This window comes from Rattus norvegicus, chromosome 9, assembly GCF_036323735.1.
Source record: "Rattus norvegicus strain BN/NHsdMcwi chromosome 9, GRCr8, whole genome shotgun sequence".
Lineage (NCBI taxonomy): Eukaryota > Metazoa > Chordata > Mammalia > Rodentia > Muridae > Rattus > Rattus norvegicus.
Window position 1 is genome coordinate 71,119,094 of NC_086027.1, and position 23,009 is coordinate 71,142,102.

The 23,009-nt window shown below is 40.2% G+C and overlaps 1 protein-coding gene across 3 annotated transcripts in view; it reads left to right on the top strand.

Moving 5' to 3' along the window:
- Pard3b (par-3 family cell polarity regulator beta) overlaps positions 1–23,009 on the top strand; it is a 1,028,687-nt gene that overhangs the window by 586,736 nt on the left and 418,942 nt on the right. For all 3 annotated transcript variants that reach the window (XM_039083322.2, NM_001191808.2, XM_063266952.1), the window contains 3 exon segments: positions 7,192–7,362; positions 11,439–11,571; positions 18,936–19,035. In XM_039083322.2, the coding sequence (XP_038939250.1) occupies positions 7,192–7,362; positions 11,439–11,571; positions 18,936–19,035 (404 nt within the window).

The window sequence follows — 23,009 nt, forward strand, 5'->3', positions numbered from 1 at the left end:
CAGATACCTTGGATCGCATCAATTGTGAAAGTATGCATGATGTCATAGTCTTAAAGAAAAACGCAATCTATAGAAATTGATCTATCCTGACGATGGTGCCTTGGATCTAAAATTAGCACCTATTAAAATAGTTTATAATTTAATGCCCTTCCAAAATTCCCGGGGGGGGGGGGGACGTGCAGCTTGTAGCTAGTGAGCCCTTCTGGAGAAGAGACCTGATGGGAAGTTTAAATCCACTCTGAGCGTGTACTTAAGGGGATGTGGAGCCTGGCCCCCACTTTGTTTTCTTTTTGCTTTCCCACATATTCAGGCCATATTGTGTTGTCTCTCCATTGGCACGAGTGCTCCTGGAAAAAACCCTGAAATTCAACTAAACTAGTTGGAGTATATTATGTATGAAGGGAAGGGAACAAAAGAGGAGAACACACACTTGAGTACCTCAGGTGGTTCTCATCCACCACAACTAATAAGTACACTTGCCCCCTGCCCCAGAAAAAGAAACCCAAAAGCATAGAGAAGGAGAAGAAAGTAAACACAACAGAGTTTCAATGGGAAAGCTCTCTGAGATTCTAATCTGTTTATGCATTCATGCAGAATATTCCTGATTCATGCATAACACATATGCCTGAACAGGCTTTCTTAATCTGCTTTTCTAGGCCAAAGTAAATTAAGAGTACAAAATCCAGAAGGAGATAGGAAGGGATGAAAAGGGAGTTGGGATGACAGGAAACAGGAAAATGTAAAACAAGCACCTCAGAATGGTATCATGCTATAGCCTGTCGACTACTTCTGGAGACTCTAAGTCAGATTGTCTCAAGCTCCTACTGTGAGAATGGTCAGTGTGGCTATAGGAAGCTGAGAGTGCAATGTTTTTATGGATGTCCAGCATTTGTCCAGGAGTTTTAAACAAAAGGCACTAGGGTGTATTTAGAGCATTTTATCAAAATGATTTTGAGTATATGTCCCTATGCCCTGAAGAAGATCTTTTTAGTTTCCTAGAAACATTTCCAAATACTGCAGATGCTGGGACTTCATCAGTTTGCTCCCCACAAATGGAGTGGAGTTCCAATGATAACTGAATTCAATCCATCGAAAAGTTTACAATAGCTGAGTCAGTGAAGATGGGGCCAGTCGACAAAAAGTAATGAAGCCAGCCTTGGCTCATCAATTCTTCTTAGGTGCAGTTTATAAATTAAATGATTTCTTCATTATAGATGAAACTTATACCAGTCCTCATATACCTTACTAAAAGATTTTTTTTCAAATGACTCAATTTAACAAGCACTTCTTTAGCCTCTAGAGTGAGCTAGGCAATCTATAATAAATTGGAGACACAGAATAAATCTCCTTATTCTATAATCTAGGAAGCTAAGGATAGTAAATTAAATGTGTGAGAAACTAATTCCATGAGGGTAGCAGTAGACAAATAGCCATAGTACCAGGGACACTGGGGAAAGGAGGAGTTAGATGCGCTGAAGAACAGCTGTTAGAGCAAGATGGCTGCCAAGGCTGGCTAGAGAGGACAAAGAGCTATCAAATATGTGCAAAGGAATTTGAGACGGATGAAGCATGTGGACAAAGTCACATACATGAAGAAGGGCTCTCGTTGGAAAGGGTATCCCTCTTCCTTCAGCTTAGATGTGTTAGGGCAGATGATGCAAATTGAAAAAATTTCACATGGGTAAGGTAGTGTAAAGTGAGCACCACAGGTACTCAGGGTGGTCCACACTGCTTGTTTGCCGTGTCCTTTCCAACTATTATTGCTTCTAAGTTACTCTGAATGATAACAAACTGGAACCAATTTTTTACACTGTTTTAACTTACATTTTGTTTTGTTTTCAAAATCACAATAGGTAGATATTGTCATAGAGTAGTCTTAGAGCTTTCAAAAGGATTCATTTGGGAAAACTGTCTTGCTGATCAAGTATCACCTTGCCTAGAGTATCCACTGCTCCAGGAAACATACTGTAAGTCTGACTTTGGGGCTTGGGCTGTGGGTGTTGATAATATCCCAGGAGGCCTTACCAAGGGTCCTGTTAGAAACATGCAGAGGCAAGAGCCAACATCTGGTCATGATTAATCCTCTCAACACCCTAGACTAATGTGGATTGGCCTTGAGCCATAGCCAACTCTTCCTGGGAAAGTCAGTCTTCATACTTCTGGAATATTCTACAGAGCCTCACTCTTTACCTAGACTTTCTTAGTCTCTCCTTATATAAAGTTTGTGTCACTATAGTTTTATAATTTTACATGAAGGAGCTTTATAAAAACAGACCAACAGAAGTGCACCAAGCTACATAACGTCATCAGATCAGAACAGAGGAAGTACTGAGGAGTTGAGCATCAGGAGCTGAGCCAGGAGGTCACAGGATCCCCTGGAAGTCATTGAAGTACTGTGGGAGACACATGAAATATCGTGCAACACATATGGCAGCCCCTCATTACAAAGACTTATCTGATCCAAATGTGCAACTGCAGAGAAACCCTGGTGTACATATTTGCTTTGAAGAGACTAGGATTTGTAACTTTTATTAGATGTTCAGAGAGGTCCAAGAACCCATAAAACTTAGAATATTAGCAAAGGTGCTGGAAACAAGACTCCAGAGTGACCCAGAGCTGGTTCAGATCTGGTCCTAGAACATGCCTAGCAACAATTATTCCAACCCCTCTCAGACTCAATTTTTTCCTTTTAAGAAAGTGTTATCTTAAGGTTTCAATTATCTTAGGCATTTAGGGAGGTTATGCATAATGACTACACAGTAGAAACTTATTAAATATTTTATCAATATCTTAATACCCTTAATCATTTCTAGAAATATGATTTAGGAATCAAAATAGCATAATAGGATCACATACCTATCCTCATCACTGAAAGGCTAAGGCAATAGTATTGCTGTGAACTTGAGGCCAGCCCAGGCTACAGAGTGAGCCTCAAGTCAGCCTGTTCTACAAACCAAAACCTTTTCCACCACCCAAAAATGAGGAAAGATAAGAAGAGCTGGCTATGCTAAGTTCCTTTTGAAATCAATTAATGAAACCGATCCTCTGTCTTTACATCCCTGTATAGGAGGAAGTAATATTTATATCACAAAGTCATTGGAATAAATGATTAAGAATTCACACAAAATGCTTCCACAGATGTTCTTGCAGAAGGGAGATGTAATAACCTGCATCTTGTCTCTGAGCCCTTGATCCCTTCTTTTATGATAAGTGGTCAGAGCTGATGACTTTCTAAGCCATCCCATCACAGGCTAGAGAGAGCCTTACATCTCATACAAGTTTTTATGTCTCCACTAAAGTATCCCGAGGGAGTCACTGTTTGCTTTTACTCTTGTCTAGTCCCCTCTCCTCGACATTGCTGCTTAGGGTTCTGCTGATAAGAAAAAAGGAAAGAAAAATTCTCTTTGTCTTAAAGCTATTTATTATTGTTACTGTGAACATATGTGTGTATGATGTCTGTATATGTGAGCACACATGCCATGACACACATGTGGAGGCCAGAGCAGAGCTTTGTGGAATCAGGTCTCTCCTTTCACCTTTGTGGGTTTCAGGAGCCAAACTTCCATCACCAGGCTTGCATGGCAAGCACCTTTACCCTCCGAGCCATCTTCAAACCCAAGATTTATTTCTTTGAAAAATATAAGCATGGGCCAGATTCTGATGGAGGAATCGTCCTAAAATGACTCATGTATTTATTTGTATTCACATGAATAAAGTTGTGGGATTTTACTCTCATGCCCAAATAATTATCTGAAATAATAACATTAATAAAAATGTCATAGAAAAGCAACTTCTTTGGTGGAAATTATTTCAATGTGAAAAGATATGCCTACTCTTGAAGGATGTTTGAGTCTGAGTAGCCAATTCCTACTTCAAGCAACTTCATCTTAGAATATGTCTAGTAGAAGACGTCCTCCATTTTGCTAGGGCATCTCTTATACTTTCCTGTGTCCATGCATTCTGCCTATGTCCCTAGATTTCAAACACTGATCTTTCTGTAGATACCTGTGCCATATTGTCTTCACTGGGTTTAAAAGTCTTTTCTTGAAGCAGTAGTCTTCTGGAATGAGTCACTATTATTCATGTAGCTAGATCACCCTAGTGAATTCAAGACATAGACTCTTCTGTTCTTTTCCAACTTTGCGCTTAACCAGCTGAGCCAGTCCAAATAAATATATATGGAAGTGCCTTCTCTTAAAAGGTGTTAGACAAATGATGTCTTCTTGGAGCATTATACTATTCGTCTATAAATGGAAGGGCTTAGACAAGATGACCTCTGAGGACCTTTCTAAGCTTAAAGCTTTATGATAACATTCTAAATGTTAAGACAATATGATCTTCCTGGTATTACCATTAATGAAATTACCCATCACTTATCTTATGAGCAAGAAGTACACACCAATAGCAGCGGACAGCCACTCTTGCAAAAGAGAGTATGTGGGTTTTTTGTTTTGTTTTTTTATTGTGCCCACAACTCTCTAGTGACACCTGTGATAAATGTGACTGTCTCAGAAAAAAAAATTCCAGAGGCCCTGGGGTGGGTCACTTGACCTGTCTTCTTGGTTTGGACTTCACTGTAGTAAACATATCTTATTTGAATGTTTTAGAGATGGCTGAGACATATGGTGTGTCCAGAAACAAGTCTGTGTTAGTAGCTGTTGGTACAAGCTTTTACAGACAATTGTTTTCTTCTCCCATTTTCCCTCTCATTAAATTCGTTCTCAGATTCTTTCAGTTTTTATTGTTCCTCTTCCTGCTATCGTAGATGAGGTGTCCTCCCAGCTGACAGACCTCTACAGATATTAACACTGGCTCATTTCCTGTTAACAGTGCCAGTATCCCTGTCCCGTGCCCCACACTTCTCTAAAATCCTCAAAAATCTGCACATCAGCTTCCAGCCACATTAGGAGAATTTTAGTGACAGGCTTCAGCCCAGTGATCCTCCTCTCATATGACAAATTGGGACAGATTCAGCTGTGCTTCATTTCTTGTGACTAAACCATTAAGACTGTGGTTGTTTTACCCATCTTGCCATTTCATGGAGGCTTAATCCTATTCTTCTGTGTGCCTGATTCACAATTGGATAGCAGAAGAGAGATTTCTTTCTTGGTAAATTAGGGTAAAGGTTAAGTGAAGTTCCAAAGTCAGAGGGAGGAGACATTAAGTTCCCATGAGGCAGGCCGGCTTCTGAACAACTACACATTCTTTATTGATCCCATTGTTTTGCCATTCTCAATGTTACTTTCAAGTGAACATGCACTCCTTTGTGTGGCCTGTTTTAATCCTGTGTGACCAACATTCCACCCACCAGGTGATGTGATGTGTAAGGTGTCTCTACATGCTCTATGGAATAACAGCTCTCCCTCTCCCTCTCCCTCTCTCCCTCTCCCTCTCCCTCTCTCCCTCTCCCTCTCTCCCTCTCCCTCTCCCTCTCTCCCTCTCCCTCTCCCTCTCCCTCTCCCTCTCTCCCTCTCCCTCTCCCTCTCCCTCTCCCTCTCCCTCTCTCCCTCTCCCTCTCCCTCTCCCTCTCCCTCTCTCCCTCTCTCTCTCCCTCTCCCTCTCCCTCTCCCTCTCCCTCTCCCTCTCCCTCTCCCTCTCCCTCTCTCCCTCTCCCTCTCCCTCTCCCTCTCCCTCTCCCTCTCCCTCTCCTCTTTCTCTGTTCATTAGGGAAGAATTCCTCTGACCACCTGCCCTTGTATTGGTTGAAGGCCATCAGCTAGCCCACAGGTTTTTCTCTCTGAGGCTCAATACAATGACTGACTTCCCTTCTTAGCTTTGTGTCTGTTTTGATCATTTCTCAGGGAGGTTTCTTTCTTCACTTCTGCATTTCATTCTGCTCATTTGAACTTCCATACTAGGAATCAGTCACTGTAAGAACTCTTTTCCATTTAGTTAAGCATCATGTAACTGTAGCCAAGATAAAATAGACTACTAGGAGAGAGGGTTGACTGGTCAATGTTTACAAAACTTAAGCTTGCATATGTCTCATCTGATATGTTATTATGACCCTAGGCAAGTTATAGTTATACTTCCATTATTTTGATTATTTTTGTGGACATTTTTATAAAGACATGAATCTCATTAACTCATTGGGTCTGTGTATATCACCAAAGGTAGTCAATGAAAGAAGTCTCTGGAAAAGTTAAACTCTGTGTATCTTATTTCTATTTCTGTTAAATGTATTTGCAGCAGCAGCAGAACAGGATTCCTAATTGTATCTGAACCTTGAGGCTTTCTGAGGTTAGGTAGCATAGCATAGACACCAGTCTATAAACATTTTAAGCACCGATATCCCCTAGTCTTTCTAGAGAAAAGCATTGTGGTCTGCCCAAGTTGTCTTCCTAAAAAGCTGCACTCCCAGTTTATCAGCCACCACTAGAAATGTTAGCTGATGGAAGGCTTCTGGCTGAAGATGACTTCTGAATGAATTGCCTTGCATGACGGGAAGAGGAGTCAGGTGGACTCTCCAAATATCAGGGTTCCTGGTGCTCAGTGGTAAATGCTGTCTCTTCTAGGAGATGCTGGATGAAAGTATTTAACAGCCTAAACATCGTAGGGAAATGCTTGATAATTCCCTTTGTCAAGCTTTCCTGCTAGTGGCATTAGGGCAAATTGGTTCTTATTATACATATCTGTGTTCTTCTGTAGAACAGTGGATGAATAACTCTATGCTTTGGGTTAGAGAAAATCATGTGAGGAATTTGTTTACTCCCTTCAATAGAGCTAGCAGTGATATCTAAGAGACACGTTATGCTGTGAAACACACAGTTTTCAAGCATGTCTCTCTGTGTCTGAAAATGTAAACCCTGCTTTTGAGAGATGGCTACCACTCTTGTTTCTTAGCCTCCATTCCTTGAGTCCCAACATGGTCTTTGCCAGAGCAAATGGAAGAAGTGTGTTAGATTTATATGTTTGCCAGACAGAGACTTGGCTAAGAAACATCACAGGTGTCTCAGTTTGTGTGGCTCAGGACTCTAAGATATCTACAATTAATTCCTCTCGCACAGAGTGCTGCTGTTAGTGACTTCTTGAAAAGTTCCAGAACCTCTGCCTGCCATTGAAAATAGGTCATTCACAGGAGTTAAGGTTTACATATAAATCTCTCATTTTCGTACTTGAAGTTTTCCTCCAAACAGCTACTGACATCACCATGCTTCCTGCTGTCACACTGTTTTCTCCCCTCTGCCTCAGGATGGCCGTCTCCGAATGAATGACCAACTGATTGCTGTTAATGGGGAAACTCTTCTGGGAAAGTCCAACCATGAAGCCATGGAAACACTGAGGAGATCCATGTCCATGGAAGGAAACATCCGGGGCATGATCCAGTTAGTGATTCTGAGGAGACTGGAGAGACCACTGGAGGTGATACTATTCTTGACATTCCTAAAAATTTCTGAAATAGCCTCTGAAATAGGAATATACAGATTCCATCACTCATATGGTAGATTGACATTTATTGAGTCTGTACTTTGGAATATATACCACAGACAGTCTCTGGTGGATATATGAAAGAAAGAGGTGCTTGTATATCTTAGACACAATAAAAAATTTGAAATATGCATATAAAGTAAATAATTTATCAAATATCACAGGTCTATGTTTAACAGGGCCTCTACTCAGAAATTGGTAGGGTTCTGGACTCCTTAAAAGAAAGTCATCTTTCTTAATAAAATTTTGGTGGTATACTAGAAAGGAACCTTAGAGGGTTCCCGATTGGATGGATATGTATATAGTGTTTATTATGGAGGTTATTGTGAGATAATCAAATTTCTATATTCCCTCTATAAACTATGCTTGGATGATGCAGACCTGAAGTTTAGCTAAGTTAAAGTTTGATCTGTTGAGCAAAATTTGTGCTTCATTTTAGTTAATAAATGGAAGTCCTATCTCTTCTTAAATATTTGATCATGATTTTTAAATGTCAGAAAAATGTCCACTTACATTTTACCTTAAGTATAAAATAGATCTTAAGTGCTGATATACTTGAATATTCCATTTAAATCAAATTGTTAATAAAATTGGCTTAAAACAGTATTTCTTATTACACATGAAGGATTAAGTACTAAATATTTCTTAAATTACTTTAGGAAAAATGAGTAAGTTCATAAAAATTAACAAAAATATCAGCATGTCATGTATCACCATATTAGGATAGTCTCTAGGGCCAAGATATGTTTTGGTACTAAAGCTGTATATAAAGTAAGAGTATATACTACTTACACAACTAATATCAAATATTAGACTCAGTAGAGAGTCCAACCAAAATTAAAAAATGAACAAGTATCAAGAAATGTATGTCAATGGGGATGCTTGTATCATACGTGGATTACTTGAGTCAAAATCCTCAATTTGCTATTTCCCAACCATGAAAATACGCAGCTGATGTGAGTGCTTGAAGTGTAGAAGACAGGTACAGGTACCTGCTTTATCCACTGTTTGAGTTCATTTCTCCCAATGTGCTAGGCTTCCAATAAATGTTGCTAAATGAATGAAAAGCTGCAGGTAAGATCTACTTCCTCTGCCAGAGGGGTCTTGAGTCATGAAATGACAGAGTATCTTCCTGTGCTGTATTATCAGCTATTGGGAGAGAGGAACTGTACCTTTTATGCTTCTTTGTACATAACCTTGTAGATGTTAAATTAATGTAAATTGGCCAATTACTGGAGACTATATATAATGAATGAGCTTGTTTTCCACATGTGCATCTGCTTAAGTGACAGAGTCTTCATGAATATTTAATGGCCTTCACTTATGTACATAGTCGAATGCCCCATCTACTGCTTCCTAACATGAGAGAAGGTCCTGTCTGGTGTCATTTGGTCCTTCCTATGGAGCCCAGAGATGCAAAGAACCTGCTTATTGAACAGTAAATCGAAGGGCAGCATAGGGGAGGTCTCCGCTTTCTTATATATGTGCACATTAGAGCTTCCCCTTTAACAAAGATGCTTCAACCAAGAGAAAAGGGTGGAAAACACTGCCAGAGCGCCATGTTCAGACAGACAGCAAAGACCTAAGAGAGGAAAGAATGGGTGTGCTTCTAATAGACTGTGAGATGTCTTTACTCTCATCTTCCCTCATCCCTGCTCTCTGTAAAATACATGTGAATGTCTGTGGGTGGCTATGATATCCCAGCTCCTGGAGGTGGAAGACTTTCTCTGAGCATTCTCAGTCTAGAGTGGACTGGCATCATCCCATCGGAAGGAAGCATTAAGTCTCAGTTCCTTACGCATCCTCACATGTGTCTTGTTAATATAGTTCACCAGGGGATCAATCAGGAATAGGAACTGTTACAAAAAGCAATTTTTATTAGGACATTTAAACAAGATCCATTTTCTTTCCCTAATATTTACATGCTTACCATGGGGAATGAGCAGGCCCTTCACTCTTAGCTATTGTGAATCTTTGTGGTAGCCAGGAAGATTAAAGAGTATTATTCCTTGTAAAGACAGAAGCCTAATGTACAGCTTATCTTTATTAAATGTAAAGAAAATCAGCTATCTGATCTCCTGAATCTTCTGCACTGTCATGCCTATGCTGTGCACAGTGTATGCTGTGCACACCTGCTTTTCCATCTATCCCCACAGAGCAGCAAGTGCCCTCTGCTCTATAGAAAAGCATCCATAGCCCAGAGGAGGTCTGTGCACTGCTCAGACATCAGGGCAAATCAATTAGTTAGATTTGGCAAGAATGCCAACATAATTGCTAGAACATTATACTGATGTTGAAAAGAAATGAAGGTGCTGCTTAAGAAAAGTCAAAATATAAAGTTTTTTTTTTCCCCCACATTAGCCAGTTGTACAAGATAGGTAAACAGTTTTGATGAGAACCTCAGGAAGAATACATAATGAGCCCGTGATTGAATCAGAATCATTTTGAACAGAAGCATGTTTTTCAAAGGATGAGCTTCAGGTTGAATTGCGATTCGGTTTGTGCCTAGAGACTTGGTATTTAGAAATGGGTTATGACCTGGTTTTCTTTTTCCCTTTCCCAAAACATTTTTCCTCCCTGCTGCAGCTCATCTTCGAAGAGGCAGAACATGTTTAAAAATCCATTATATTTTTTATTGGCTGGGACACTAATGGAGGCCTCCACGGCAGCTCTATTTTACAGGCTGGATGCTTTAATTAGGCCAGTTACTGATCAGATGTTGGGACATTGATTGTGTCATTTATCAAAGAGTTAGGAAAGCAGAAAAATTTGTTTTGTTCTTCTTGTTATTGTTAAGTGAAAACAGGAGGCAATGCAAAGCAAGTCCCAGCCCTGCTGCCTGCTGGGACTCCAGCTTTAACATAGGAGCCACTTGTCTCCTGTACCTGCTTTGGTTGGAGTGGTAGCGCGGCAGCCAAGGGTAACGTGGTAAGAGTGCAAGCGCTGCTAGAAGCCTGCACAGGAGGCCAATAGCCCTGTGCAGCCAAAAGCATTTGAATTATTTAGGATATAGAATAGAAGTGAATGCTTCAAATATTTTGTTTAGCTAGATACTGAATTTTTGGGAACTAAAGAAGAAAAAGTAAAACCAAATGCTTTGTTTCAGCCAAGCTCTTCCTGGAGGAGAGAGCTTAGGGAGTAGATCTGTGTTTGCGACATGTGCCTCTCACAAATGGCCAAGGGAAGAGCTACAGAATGACTTCCAAATCATCTATTTCCCTGAAATCTGTTAGGAAGACAAATAATAGGAACAAGGAGCAAAAGAAGGCTCCCTGTGCCACAGTCTCCTTGAAAACATAACTGAGCTTTCTGTCACCAGCTGCCCCCTGTTACCTCTTCAGCACCTGGGGACGATGGTGTGTGGGGTGTTATTCTGGATACAGCAGTTTGCAGAAAACTGTGAATTTGTTTGCAGACTGTCAGAATGCAAACAGGAAAGGGAAATACAGAAGGAAAAAAAGACTCTAGGGAGGACCACTGTCTGGTCCTGTCACAGCCGTTTTCTTTAGCATCTGGCCAAAGACCTGGGGTCCACAGTGGGACACAACCACGACATTCTGGTGACAAATACTGCCTGGGTTCTGACTTGTCCTGGAGCATATGCACTTAGCTAGGGAGAGAGAGTGGCAGAGGGAGAGAGGAACCAGCTGGTTGGCAGAGAAACACCCTTGGCATGAACTGTATTCTCATATTGACACTGCCACAAGCTGTACTCCCAGATGGAGGAGAATTTGAAAGAAGGCAGTTGTAAGTGGGGGAAAGAATAATAAAGTTAATCCTCTTTTGTGTTGGCTATCAGCACTCATAATCCTTAACACTACATTGTCCATGCTGTTTGTTTCATATTGTAAGATGTCTGATCTGATAGGGCCATTTTGATTCTCCACTATTGAAGATACACATGCTTGAGACTGGTGAGATGATTCAGACAAGGGTCAGTCTTGCACTCTGCTGCACTTGTTCAAATTAGAATGTATTTTCAAAATGTAACTTTTGTTTCTGTCCCTTAGGAGATTTCAGAATGTGGAGCACTTTCCAGACCATGCTTTGAGAACTGTCAAGAAGCTCTGAGCGCCTCCAGGCGAAATGATAGTAGTTTATTATATCCGTGTGGCACCTATAGTCCACAAGATAAAAGGAAAGGTAAACACCATCCATTTTCATCCTCTTCAAATAGAGCACAAAACTGCAAAAATGGCTTTTCCATGAGAAGGAGGAAAATATATCAGGGACAAAGAAAAGTTAATTAGCCAAAGTGCAGACTTTGTCACTCAGAGCCATGAGCACCGAGGGGTGGGTGAGAGCGCTGACTCAGAACCTGTGAATCAGATTCCTGGCAGAGCCTCCAGTTTAAGCGACAGTTTCTGTGCTTGCTGCCCCAAACATGAGGATTTAACATAAAACAAACCATGACTGGAGAATCAAAGATGGCAAACTGTGAGGGTTTTGAAGATCTTTTTAGTCATTGAACGTTACCAAGTCACTTTAAAATGGCATGGATTTACATGAACCCACAAAATGGTCATGATGTGACTCCAAGCTTTGTGCTTGGTTCTGAGATGAATGTGATAAGTAGTGGAGTCGCATAGCTTGAGGCCGTTGGCATGGCAGCTGGACCGTGCTCGGTGTCTTATAACGCCTCTTATTACTGGAATGGATCGCATTTCAAGTAGACTCCTGGGTTTTTGCCATTGTTCTTTCAAGCTTATACTCTGGGTCACCAAGAAACTTGTTTTATCTCCCTGTATCTGCTTTCTTTAATAGCTTTTACTTTTTATATTGCAAAAGCAATACATACATATTCATTGTCGAAATTTTAGAGGAAAGCATTAAAAAGAAAATTTAATATTACTCATTCCTCTATCTATCATAGCACCTAATCAATAACATTTTATGTAGACCTTTCAAGTCTTGTCTTCATGCAAATATGTATACATAAAATGAAATGTGCTATAGGTAATTTCTAAGAATTTTTTTCTCAATTGATACAATATGATGAATATTTTATGTATCACTGAACATTCTGTAGCCCGGTAAGCAGGTGTGGCGTGGCCTCCTGTTCAGTGGAGATAATAGACATTATACCATCAATCCTGTGTTTTGAGACATTTAAGATGCTACCAAACTATAACAACACAGGACCAAGTCCCAAACTCTGATGGTATTATATCAGGATGGGCTTGTAAATCTGAGATTGCTTGAGCATTAAACTATTTCCTCTGAATAAGATGCTGAGGGAGGTTTGGAATTCCTCTTAAAATTTTCCATTTTAAGTACTTGCTGTGTTGTGTATTAGATACTGTGTTAAGCAATTTACATTCAAATTCAAAGAGGTCCATACTATTAGCCTCATTTTACAGGTGAAGGAACAGAAGACCTGTGAAAATAAATCATTTATCTAAGACTATGCGTATCTGATACATGCAGAGCCGGATTCAATTCCTGTCCCTGGCTTTTGTTCATCTCAGCAACGGCAAAGGCCGTGCCTTGTATCTGTCCCTTGGAACCATTCAAGTCTTTGTATCTGATCCTAAGAATGCCTATGAAATGCAGACTTTCCTTGTAGCCAGATAAAAAGAAACATTCAGTATATATTGGCTTACCTTAAGTAAATTATGAGTTCTTTACAGTTCTTAGACTTGCAATTCCACCACCATCAAAGCAGGGCAGAAACCAAATTTCTCTACAGAACACATGAGCATCCTTAGAACTTCGTGTTGTATCTGCACTGAAAATAGTGTTTTGAGTACAAGGGACCACAGATAATCTCTGGGAATACTTTTGCATAGTCTCTTCCTTCTAATACATAAATTTGGATAGAATATCTCTCCTTCCAATGAAAGAAAAATGACAGCAAACAAATAAACAAAATTATGAATCAGCAACACGCCAGATTCCTGCCTCATTTCCAACCCAGATTTTCCAAGTTAGCATGAAAATCCCAGCTCTTTTCTGACCTTGTCCATGTGTCCTAGAGAATTTCTGGTAATGCCCACTATGGAGTAATGTGATATGCCAAGACAATAATGGACTGTGACTGGTAAGCTTCTCAGATAAACCATTGTTTACTTGAAGAAATAAAGCCTATCTTATTATGAGGTCTCTGTATGTTTGTACTACATCACCAGATTGCCAGAGTTTGGCTTCTCATAGAAGGGATGGACTTATTCCACTTTCAGTTAGAGACTGGGCAATAGGCTTTCTCTTCATGTAAGCCAACTGACTTAGAGAGTCATGAACATTCTAGAATTAAAATAGCACCTTGCTACTTTTATCATGTTCGCTGCCTCTCTTTAAGTATTAACATTTTGCACTTTGAGAAATTCCAAGAGGCCCTGAGTATCTCAGCCAGGGAAGGTTCTAAATGCCATGGGGACTTGTGAACTGTGTCATTGGCCATAACAGAACTAATTTTGAGGGCCTCTTTTAGTAGAACAAAATTAACTTGACAAAAGAGAGAAGTTGGGCTAGCCAAAACATTACTTTTCCTCTTTCCCCTTTCCCTTTCTTTGTATGTTTAGGACTCCAGTGTTGATAAACTGTATTCTGTCCACTCTTGTAATAACAGTACAAACTACCCACATTTGCTCAGGATTTTATTCTTTTCTCCTCAACTGTTACATAGAAAAGGATTCTTTAGAATAACATTTGTAAAATGACAACACCAGAAAATTTCACATTTGTGTTAGAAAATTGTGAGCCAAGCCTCCTGTGGAAGGAAGCAGAAGTGCTTCAGGACAGCAACAAGGGCAGAGGCCCTGTTCCCAGGGCTTTCTGTAAGCTACTTAGGCATCTGAATAGCCATAGGTGCACCTATGTTTCCTGGAGATACGTGCTGGTGGATGGGGCCTCAGCACAATCTACCTCTAGTTGTGGCCTTTCTCTCTGAGCTCTCTGAGACTTTCCCCTCTCGACCTGCGTTGTCTCCAAGCTCAGCAGAGGTGACAGCTAGTCACCCATTGCCCAAATCCTTCCAGTCACCCACTAAGTTAGCCCTTTCCTCCTTACCTCAAATCAGACATTTTCATTTTGTGCCCTGTCCCACTATATCCTTATTCCTTGGAGGGTTCCAAAGAAGTAATACAATTCCCCCATTTTTTTATCCTTGTTGGAGCCAGAGTGAGTCCATCACTCTGTAGCAGAAGGCACTCTGCAGTGTTGATGGGAAATAGAATTGTCTTTCTCAGTTTGACTAATGTGGATTGAAGTGTTTATGGTGTCAAACACTACCAGGAAAGCAGAGATGTGTACAATACTGCAACACTATCACTGTCTTCAAGAGGAGTTTAAGGCTGGGCCTGGATGGAGATGGTTCAGCCACTAAAATCATTGACTGCTCTTCCAGAGGACCTCGATTCAATTTCCAGCACCCATATAGCAGGTTACAACTGTCTATATCTCCAATTCTATGGGATATGAACCCTCTTCTGACTTCCTAGGACACAGGTATAAATTCATCCATAAACAAATCAACAAATTTAAATAAAAAATAAAAAGAAAAATAAGAAAAAAAATAGTCTAAGGAAGGATCATCAGACTACACTTTGCCATTGTAGTACAACTGTTGTTTCGATGTGCAAATAAATGAGTATGGGTATTTTCAACAAAACTTATTTAAAGGCCAAATTGTGGTCTAATTTCACACCAGGGCATAGCTTTCTTACCCTATTTAAACTCATGATTTATTTTATCCATCATTCAACTGTTTTTGACTTATGGACTGTACAAGACAAAAAAACAAAATACAGTAATTAAAGGAGGCCACTTAAGCCAACAATAATTTAGTAACAAATAGATACATTGTCAGCATTCACAAGTTGTGTCTGTACGTGTATGTATCAAGAGTGTGCCTCTTGCAGTCAATAAAGTTCAGAAATATTATTGGTATGAGATTAAAATTCTTCACTTGCATACCTAACATAAAACTTAACAGAGATGTCAGGGTCAAGAGAACAAAGTCCATACAGGGTCTGAGTATGTTGCACACAGAGTCGACCAATGTGATGTTTGCCTCTGCTCCTCTCACTACAGTAAAAAATAGAGCTGGGACCTAAGAGTACAGTAAAAGATAAAGTAATGGATATAACAAGAGTCCAAAGAACCTGAGAAGAGGCTTCAGAACAGACAATGGAGAAGACAAAATAGAAGTTACTTTCAGTCTGGTTAGAAAGATGTTTATGGATAGATTATAACTCAATAGGTCAATAAATAACTGTCTCTGCAAAAATAGAATGTGATAGATGTGGTACACAACTTGTTTTATGCTACTACTAATGCAGAAACCTAAACATCAGTGGGTAAAGACAGACATCATAGACTATGGCAGCTTAGTGGAAGAAGAATGCTCTGTGTTGTGATTAGGGTGCAGACCGAAACTAACTCTAGTTACCTGGCACGGACTTTTGGGAGATATTTGGGGGACATGCGAGTAGGGTGGACCCAAGCTGTATATACTCAAAACCTCTGAAACAGGCAATGACATTCACCATAGCAACTTACATCCCATTTGCAAGAATGAGTCTGGGACACAGAGGGATGGGAAATAGTGCACAGATATTTGCCAAGCAAACATGATTCCCATGTTAATAAAAGCAGTTGGAACCTAGGTGACAGCAAAGGCTTCATAGAGGAGGTGGAATTTCAAGTGAGCTTGGACACATGGTAAGACTCTTACAGATAAGACAGATGATCCAACCATTATCGGCTAAGAAAGGTAAGTCCATGACTGCACTCAGGACACAGCATTTGATTTTGCACAGCTAAGATAAAGGAGATGAAGTAGCTGCTAAGGGTATAGACTTTTATTTTGTAAAGTTAATATGAACTAACAAGTTAGTTGATTATATCTGTTAACCACCCACATGGAGATGAACTAGGAGACTACAGATAAAAGTATCCAGACCCGCAGAAGAGAGGACTCAGTGTGCCCTGTTCCTATTTATAGGATAGACTTTCCACCTTGTGTCTGCAAGCAACACTCTCTGCCTGCCTGCCTGCCTGCCTGCCTGCCTGCCTGCCTGCCTGCCTGCCTGTCCGTCTGTCTGTCTGTCTGCTGCCATCATTCCCAGTGGTGGAGGTCTAGGGAACAGTGTTGGCCACCTTTGCTTATCCTGTTTTGTTACTTCAGACACCTACCTGGTGGCCAGGTTCCCTGTTTCCACCCTCATCCCTAGGAGCATGTCAGCTCTGCTTCCAACCCCTCCATTCCAGGCTATTTCCTGGAGCAGAGTTGGATCAATCCCTTGTTGGATATATTTGGCAGAATTTTCTACAGAACCAGAACAGAGAGTAATATTTTTAGACAGACAGACAGACAGATGATAGATAGATAGATAGATGATAGATAGATAGATAGATAGATGATAGATAGATAGATAGATAGATAGATAGATAGATAGATAGATAGATATAGAGATAAATAGAGATAGATAATAAGGAACTGCCTAACATTATTGTGAAGACTGACCAACCACAAGATCTTCTGGATGAATCACCAAGCCGAAACCTGGCAGAACTGTACACTGTACTAGTCTGAATCTGATGAGGAGAACTAGTAAATCTAATGGTAAGATTCTCATCCATAGGCCACCAGGCCTAAAAGCCTATTCAGGAAAGGTGTGGTTTGTTCTACACAGGCCTTCAAGATGGTGTAAGAACCATGGGCCAAGGCTGGAGAGATCATTCAGCAGCGAAGATCCTTTGTCATTTTTGAACAGAACCCAGGTTTGATTCTCAGACCCATGTGGTGGTTCAAAACCATCCACAATTTCATTACCGGGATGTCCAACACCTTCTGACCTCCAGGCATCAGGCATGGATGTGATATGCAACTATACACACAGGCAAAATCCACTCACCGTAAAGCAAAGCAATCTTAACAAAACCTTCTTGAGACTCACATGTCACAGAAATGACAATCTGCAGGACTTAGTTTACTGATTGGAGAGTGTAGCTCATTCAGGGCAATCCTTAAAACGTCCAGAGGGCCATGCACATGCCACCTGCCTGTCTGATACACAGGTGCTCTTGCAACCTACAATTCTTGAGAACAGGAAAGTTTTTCTCTTCTTCTAACCTTCAGGGGAAAATCAGGCCCACAATATATCAAATACCTTACTTCATTAGGTAAGCAGTGGGATTTTCCTTTTATAGCATGATAATAGTTTATATGTTAACGGTAGCACTTTATTTGTAGGAGTCACCGCGCTCCTGGTTTCGTCTGCCTGCTCTCCATCACGGGCCGTGCATTCCATTTTATATTGCTTCTTTGTTGGTGTTGTTGTCGTTGTTTGTTTTTGTTCTTCTTTTGTTTGTTGCTGTGTTTTTGAAGCAGAGTTTCTGGCTGTTCTGGGCTCTTGGTGTACACCAGGATGGCCTCAAACTCTCTGAGATGCTTTTGCTTCTGTCTCCCAAGTACTTGGATTAAAGGTGTGTGTGTGTGTGTGTGTGTGTGTGTGTGTGTGTGTGTGTGTGTGTGTCTTTATCTTGTCATTTTATTTTGATTTGTGGTGCTTGATGTGGGAGACAGGATTTTGTGCATGTTAGGCAAAGGCTCTTCCGCTCATCTCCATCTCCACCACAGGGAAGGTAGTCAGAACATCATTTTCTATATTTAAAGTTTGAGAATTGGAGGAGTTGGATAATGGTCTCAGATTCACAGGGCAGTAGGAGCCAAGTACAGAAAAAAAGGGAAGTCCCACTGCAAACAGAAACAAAACAATAACCCAAAAGAACAAACAAACAGAATAGCAGAAAACCTTTGTTCTCACAGAACATTCTGCAGTCTTTTCATCCACAGTAAATTTTGTTAGTGTATTAAAGGAAAAAGTGTTCAGAATGAACAGTATGATTAGTGACTCGCACAGTCTGACTCACAGGGTTCCTCAGAACTCACTTTTATTGGTAATAGTAATGGTCAGGGTACGTGTCATTTTCCCACTACCAAATAACCGTAGAAGAATGCCACATCTTCTCAAGTAGAAAAACCCATATTCAGACTCCCGTCCTTTGCTTCCAAGGCCTCCCTAATGTAGAGATAGAAAAAGCGGATCTTTCTCCCCTGCTTTGTCTAAACACTGAACAGTATCCCGGGTCTCAAGACAGTTTCTTCAGTACTTTTTCCCACTCGGGTAAATACCTAAATTATAATTCAGAGTATTTATTATAGAGCCACACTTTCAAAAATACTAAGGTATAAAAGATATGCTTTATGAGTCTCCTCCAAACCAGGGATATTGGTAAGCACTGGACTTTCCCAGGTAACAAAAGGTGCTGGAGCTGGGTAGTTTTATTTGCCATGGTGGCCAGTGAGTGGGTCCCCCACATATATGCCCATTAGGAAGCACAGTGATCTCAGCCAGGCAGCATTCATGTGACCCCTTCCATTCCAGGTAAAGGCCTATTGATTTCAGAGTTGGTTTATGTGTGAGAGATGGACTGAAATACAAGTAAGCCCTGCTCCTTCTCCCTCCGGTTTACTACAGCTTCATTCGTTCCTTGTTTTATAGACCTATTGCTTCCCAGTGATGGGTGGGCTGAGAATGAAGTACCGCCGTCCCCGCCACCACATCCCAGTCTGGAATGGGGCCTTGAAGACTTCAGTCACAGGTATCGATAAAATGATATATCATAAATGTTCCCCGTTATAGTTTTTCTGGGAAAACTCAGCAACCTTATTTTAACTCTATTTCTTTGCAGAATAGAAATCTTATAGTCTCCATTTTTCCTCCCCAGTGAAAGATTTTTTGTGACTAAGAGTTTGCCATTGCTTATAACTGGCTTCCTGGAATTTTATAAATATAATTAACATCAGTAAGAAAATAGCTTGTTTTTATTTTATAAGTTTGAAGACAAGAGTAGCAGAAATCAAAAATGACAACAACAACAACAACACCCAAAAACCAAAAAGGAAAAAAAAAAACCCAAAACCTGTACATAGGAAGGTGCAAAGTAAAACCCAGGAAACATAAAGTATCAGGTTTTCTTTTTTCTTTACTTTGTAATTGGCAAACCCGAAAGGAATTTTAAAAAATAGATGCTCCAAGAAAATTAATGGAACCTAAAAATTAAAGCAGCACCATATATAATCTAAAATATTGAAAAGGGTACCCAATATTATAGCCACTCTGTAATAGAAACTAGAAAATCAATAACTTTTAGACTCACACAAGCACAAGAGCAGAAGATTTACTAAGCATACATACTATTTAACTAGGGGAATTCATAGATTTTGTTCTTCTGATGAGTTTTAAAAATCATTAAATTGTCTCTTTGCTATTTTCTGTATTTATTATGGCTGTTAAAAAACTGTGTATTTTATTCCATTCTGTTTCCCATGATAACCCTGTGAAATTTCTTCATTTTTCTTACAGCAACACTGGTGTCACTTCTATTATGCTTTTTAATACAATGGGCTAAAAATAAGACTACACAAGAGTGTAGCCAACTATCAGAGGAAAGCATGCCTATGTCGAACTACTCCGAGTTTTAGACTTTGAAATCAGTTATTTTTCTCAAAGCAGTATCATGAAGAACATTGGGAATCACAGTGTGCTAGGCCAGCACTGGTAGGGATTTTTTTTAAAAGAACATAGAACATACTTAGTTCATTCTCTGCATTGTCTGTCTTGATCTTGAATCCAAAATGAGTTTGTTGAGGTACCAGTTCAATATTCTCAGAGGTTTCATTCACTCTACTTTACAATTCCTTCTGTGTATGCCACACAATTCCATCGAGGTAGCACAAAGATGAATTCAATAGAAAGTAGATTGGCAAAAACCTAAGCAAAGCCAACATTGCCGGACGTATCCCTGGACCTGACCTTGAACCACAAAGCCACAGTAATAAAATAAAAACAAAACAAAGAAACAAAACAAACAAGTTGATGTTTATACCAAAACAAACACAGCTGCCAAAGGGAGAAAGGACACCAAAATAAACCCACAAATCCATGGCCACCTAATTTTGACAAGTGCATTGAGAAGATACACTAAAGAAGAGTCTATTCAGCAAATGGTGCTGGGAAAATGGAAAATCCAAGAAGAATAAATTTAGATCTGCAAAACTCTCTCACCCTTCTCAAAAGTCAATGTGAAACAGTTCAAAGGCCTCACTTTAAAGCTTGAGACACTCGGACTGCCAGAGGAAAGCGTAGAGAACTCGCTTGAAGTTATGACGCTGGCAAGCACCTTTTGAACAGGACTCCAACAGCTCAGAAAATAGTCCCAAGAGTTGATAAATGGGAATGCTTAGCAATAAAAGTTTTGGAACCCTAAGGGAAACTGTCTGCAGAGAGAACAGACAGCCTATGGAATGGAGAGGCTCTCAGTCAGCTCTGTCCCAGATAGCCTATGATCTGAGGAATACATTGATATCTAGAATACATAAAGATGTGCAAAAATTAAGGACTAAAAGCATACAGTTGCCTAATCAATATTAGGCATTGAAATGAACAGACCATATCAAAAGAAACACAGGTAGGCAATAAATAATTCTTAAATGTTCAATATTCTTCGCAACCAGGAAAAATGTAAGCTAAAGCCTCCTGAGATTCTCTCTCACCTGGGTCAATGTGAGAAAACAAATGACAGCAAGTGACCGCAGGGCTGTGGGCATAAGAAACCCCTGTCCACTACTGGAGAAATACAAACTAGCACAGCCATTTCAGAACGCAGTGTCACAGATGAAATCTCTTTGTCACAGATGAAATCCACTAAAGAAAACTACAACCAATCTAAATGCAGAGTTATCGTAGCGCCCAGACCCAATGGACACATCTACAAAAGAACTCGTCCAGTTAACACTCAGGGGACACTGTGGAAGAGGGGCAGGAGGATTGTAAGAGCCAGAGGGTCAGGGAGTCTGCTGCAGGATTCTGTCTCCAGTAATATCAAAAGCTACATCCAGAAAGTCTCACCAACATGGCCGCCAAATCATGAGCTGGACAAGGATGACATCAGTGATGACGAAAACATCCAAAAGCTGCCAACCCTACCCAAAAGCAACCAAGGAAAGCCAGGACTGGGAGAGGTGGTCTTTCGTAGGGAGGAGCACACCAATTGGTTGTGCAGTGCCAACCAGTCAGCCTTGAAAACACACATACAAGTATATTATATTGACTCAACAGGCTATATGTAGGAATATATATGTGTGTGGATAAATGCATGCAAAACCAATTAGTGAAAAAAAATGAGACAAAGGATTTGAAGGAGAGTGGGAAGTGGTATGTGAATGGGTTTGGAGAGAGGAAAGAGAAAGGAGAAATTATGTAATTAATTTGTAATTTCAAAAATTAAGAAAATGCATTTAAAAGCTTCATAGAACACAAAGACTATGATAGAAAAATAAAATTTGAACTATCATCTGACCCAGCTATACCAATCCTGGCCATATACCTAAAGAATTCCGTTCTGTTACAGAGCTACTTGCAAATCCATCTGTATTGCTGTACTATTCACAATAGCGATGGAATGGAACTAACCTGGATGGCCATCTACAAGAACATAGATAATGAAGTCATGAGAAAAACTAACTCCTTGTAGGTTAATAAAAAAACAAAAGATTTTTAAATTAAAGAAAAAAATTATTTTTCTCTTAAGAAGATAAGACACACAGTTAATTAGGACAGAGAGATCAGTACAAAAGTGCCCTGGGAGCCCTGAAGACTGAACCCCAACTCTGTCTGCAGGATGAAGGAAGGTTACATCAGAGAAAGAGTGGTTTCATGGAAAATGAAGGGGCCCATGAAGCAGAACAGAAGAAGAAAAGCCTTGTGGGAGAGGGAAGAATACTATGTTCAATATAGCTGAAACTTCGCTATCTGGAGGAAGAATCCATAGCATGGTCTGCCATGTTCCGAGCACCTTGCTTCTCTGGTAAGCACTGGAGAAGCATTGGATGTCTCAACACCAGGGATGAGTGTCAAACCCTGAGCAATTTCATGTGTGGATGGGGAAGCTATGGCCCATGGGACTTGTTAGACTCGAGGGTAGAAAGATCTAAGAGAAAGGAGAAATTATATGGAAGGAAAGGACAGAGACATTTCTGAGGTGGATAAAACAAGTCTTAATGCTTTGCAACTCTCTCCCCACTCCTGGGAACCTGTGACCTGTGCCATCCTGCAAGCTGTTGTGTTGCCTAGGTGACCAACAGCAGTGGGATTTGGATGTGTGAGGAAGGACTGGAAGGGAGCCAGAGAAGTTGAGCAGGGAATGCTGCCCCCTCGCCCAACACCTTTCAAATCAAACATGGAAAAGCTCTCCACAAGGGAAATGTGTGCTTTCAGAGGTCAAGTCTTCTTTTATACAAGAAAGGCTCTCTTGTATATAGAGGGAAAGTAGATTTGATTAGATTTAATGCCTATTCTTTAAAACAAGTGAAATCAGAACTTACTTATGTTATATCAATAATAATCACATAAAAGTTTAAAATTTGTATGAATAAAAACAAAATATATGGGAAATGTGTTTTTTGCTGTGAAATCTCAATACGTGATGAAAGCCAAACAGTAACAGAGTGTGTTGAGTATCTGCACAGGCTCGCTTTTGTCGACTGACACAAGGAGAGACTGCCAATTCAGAAG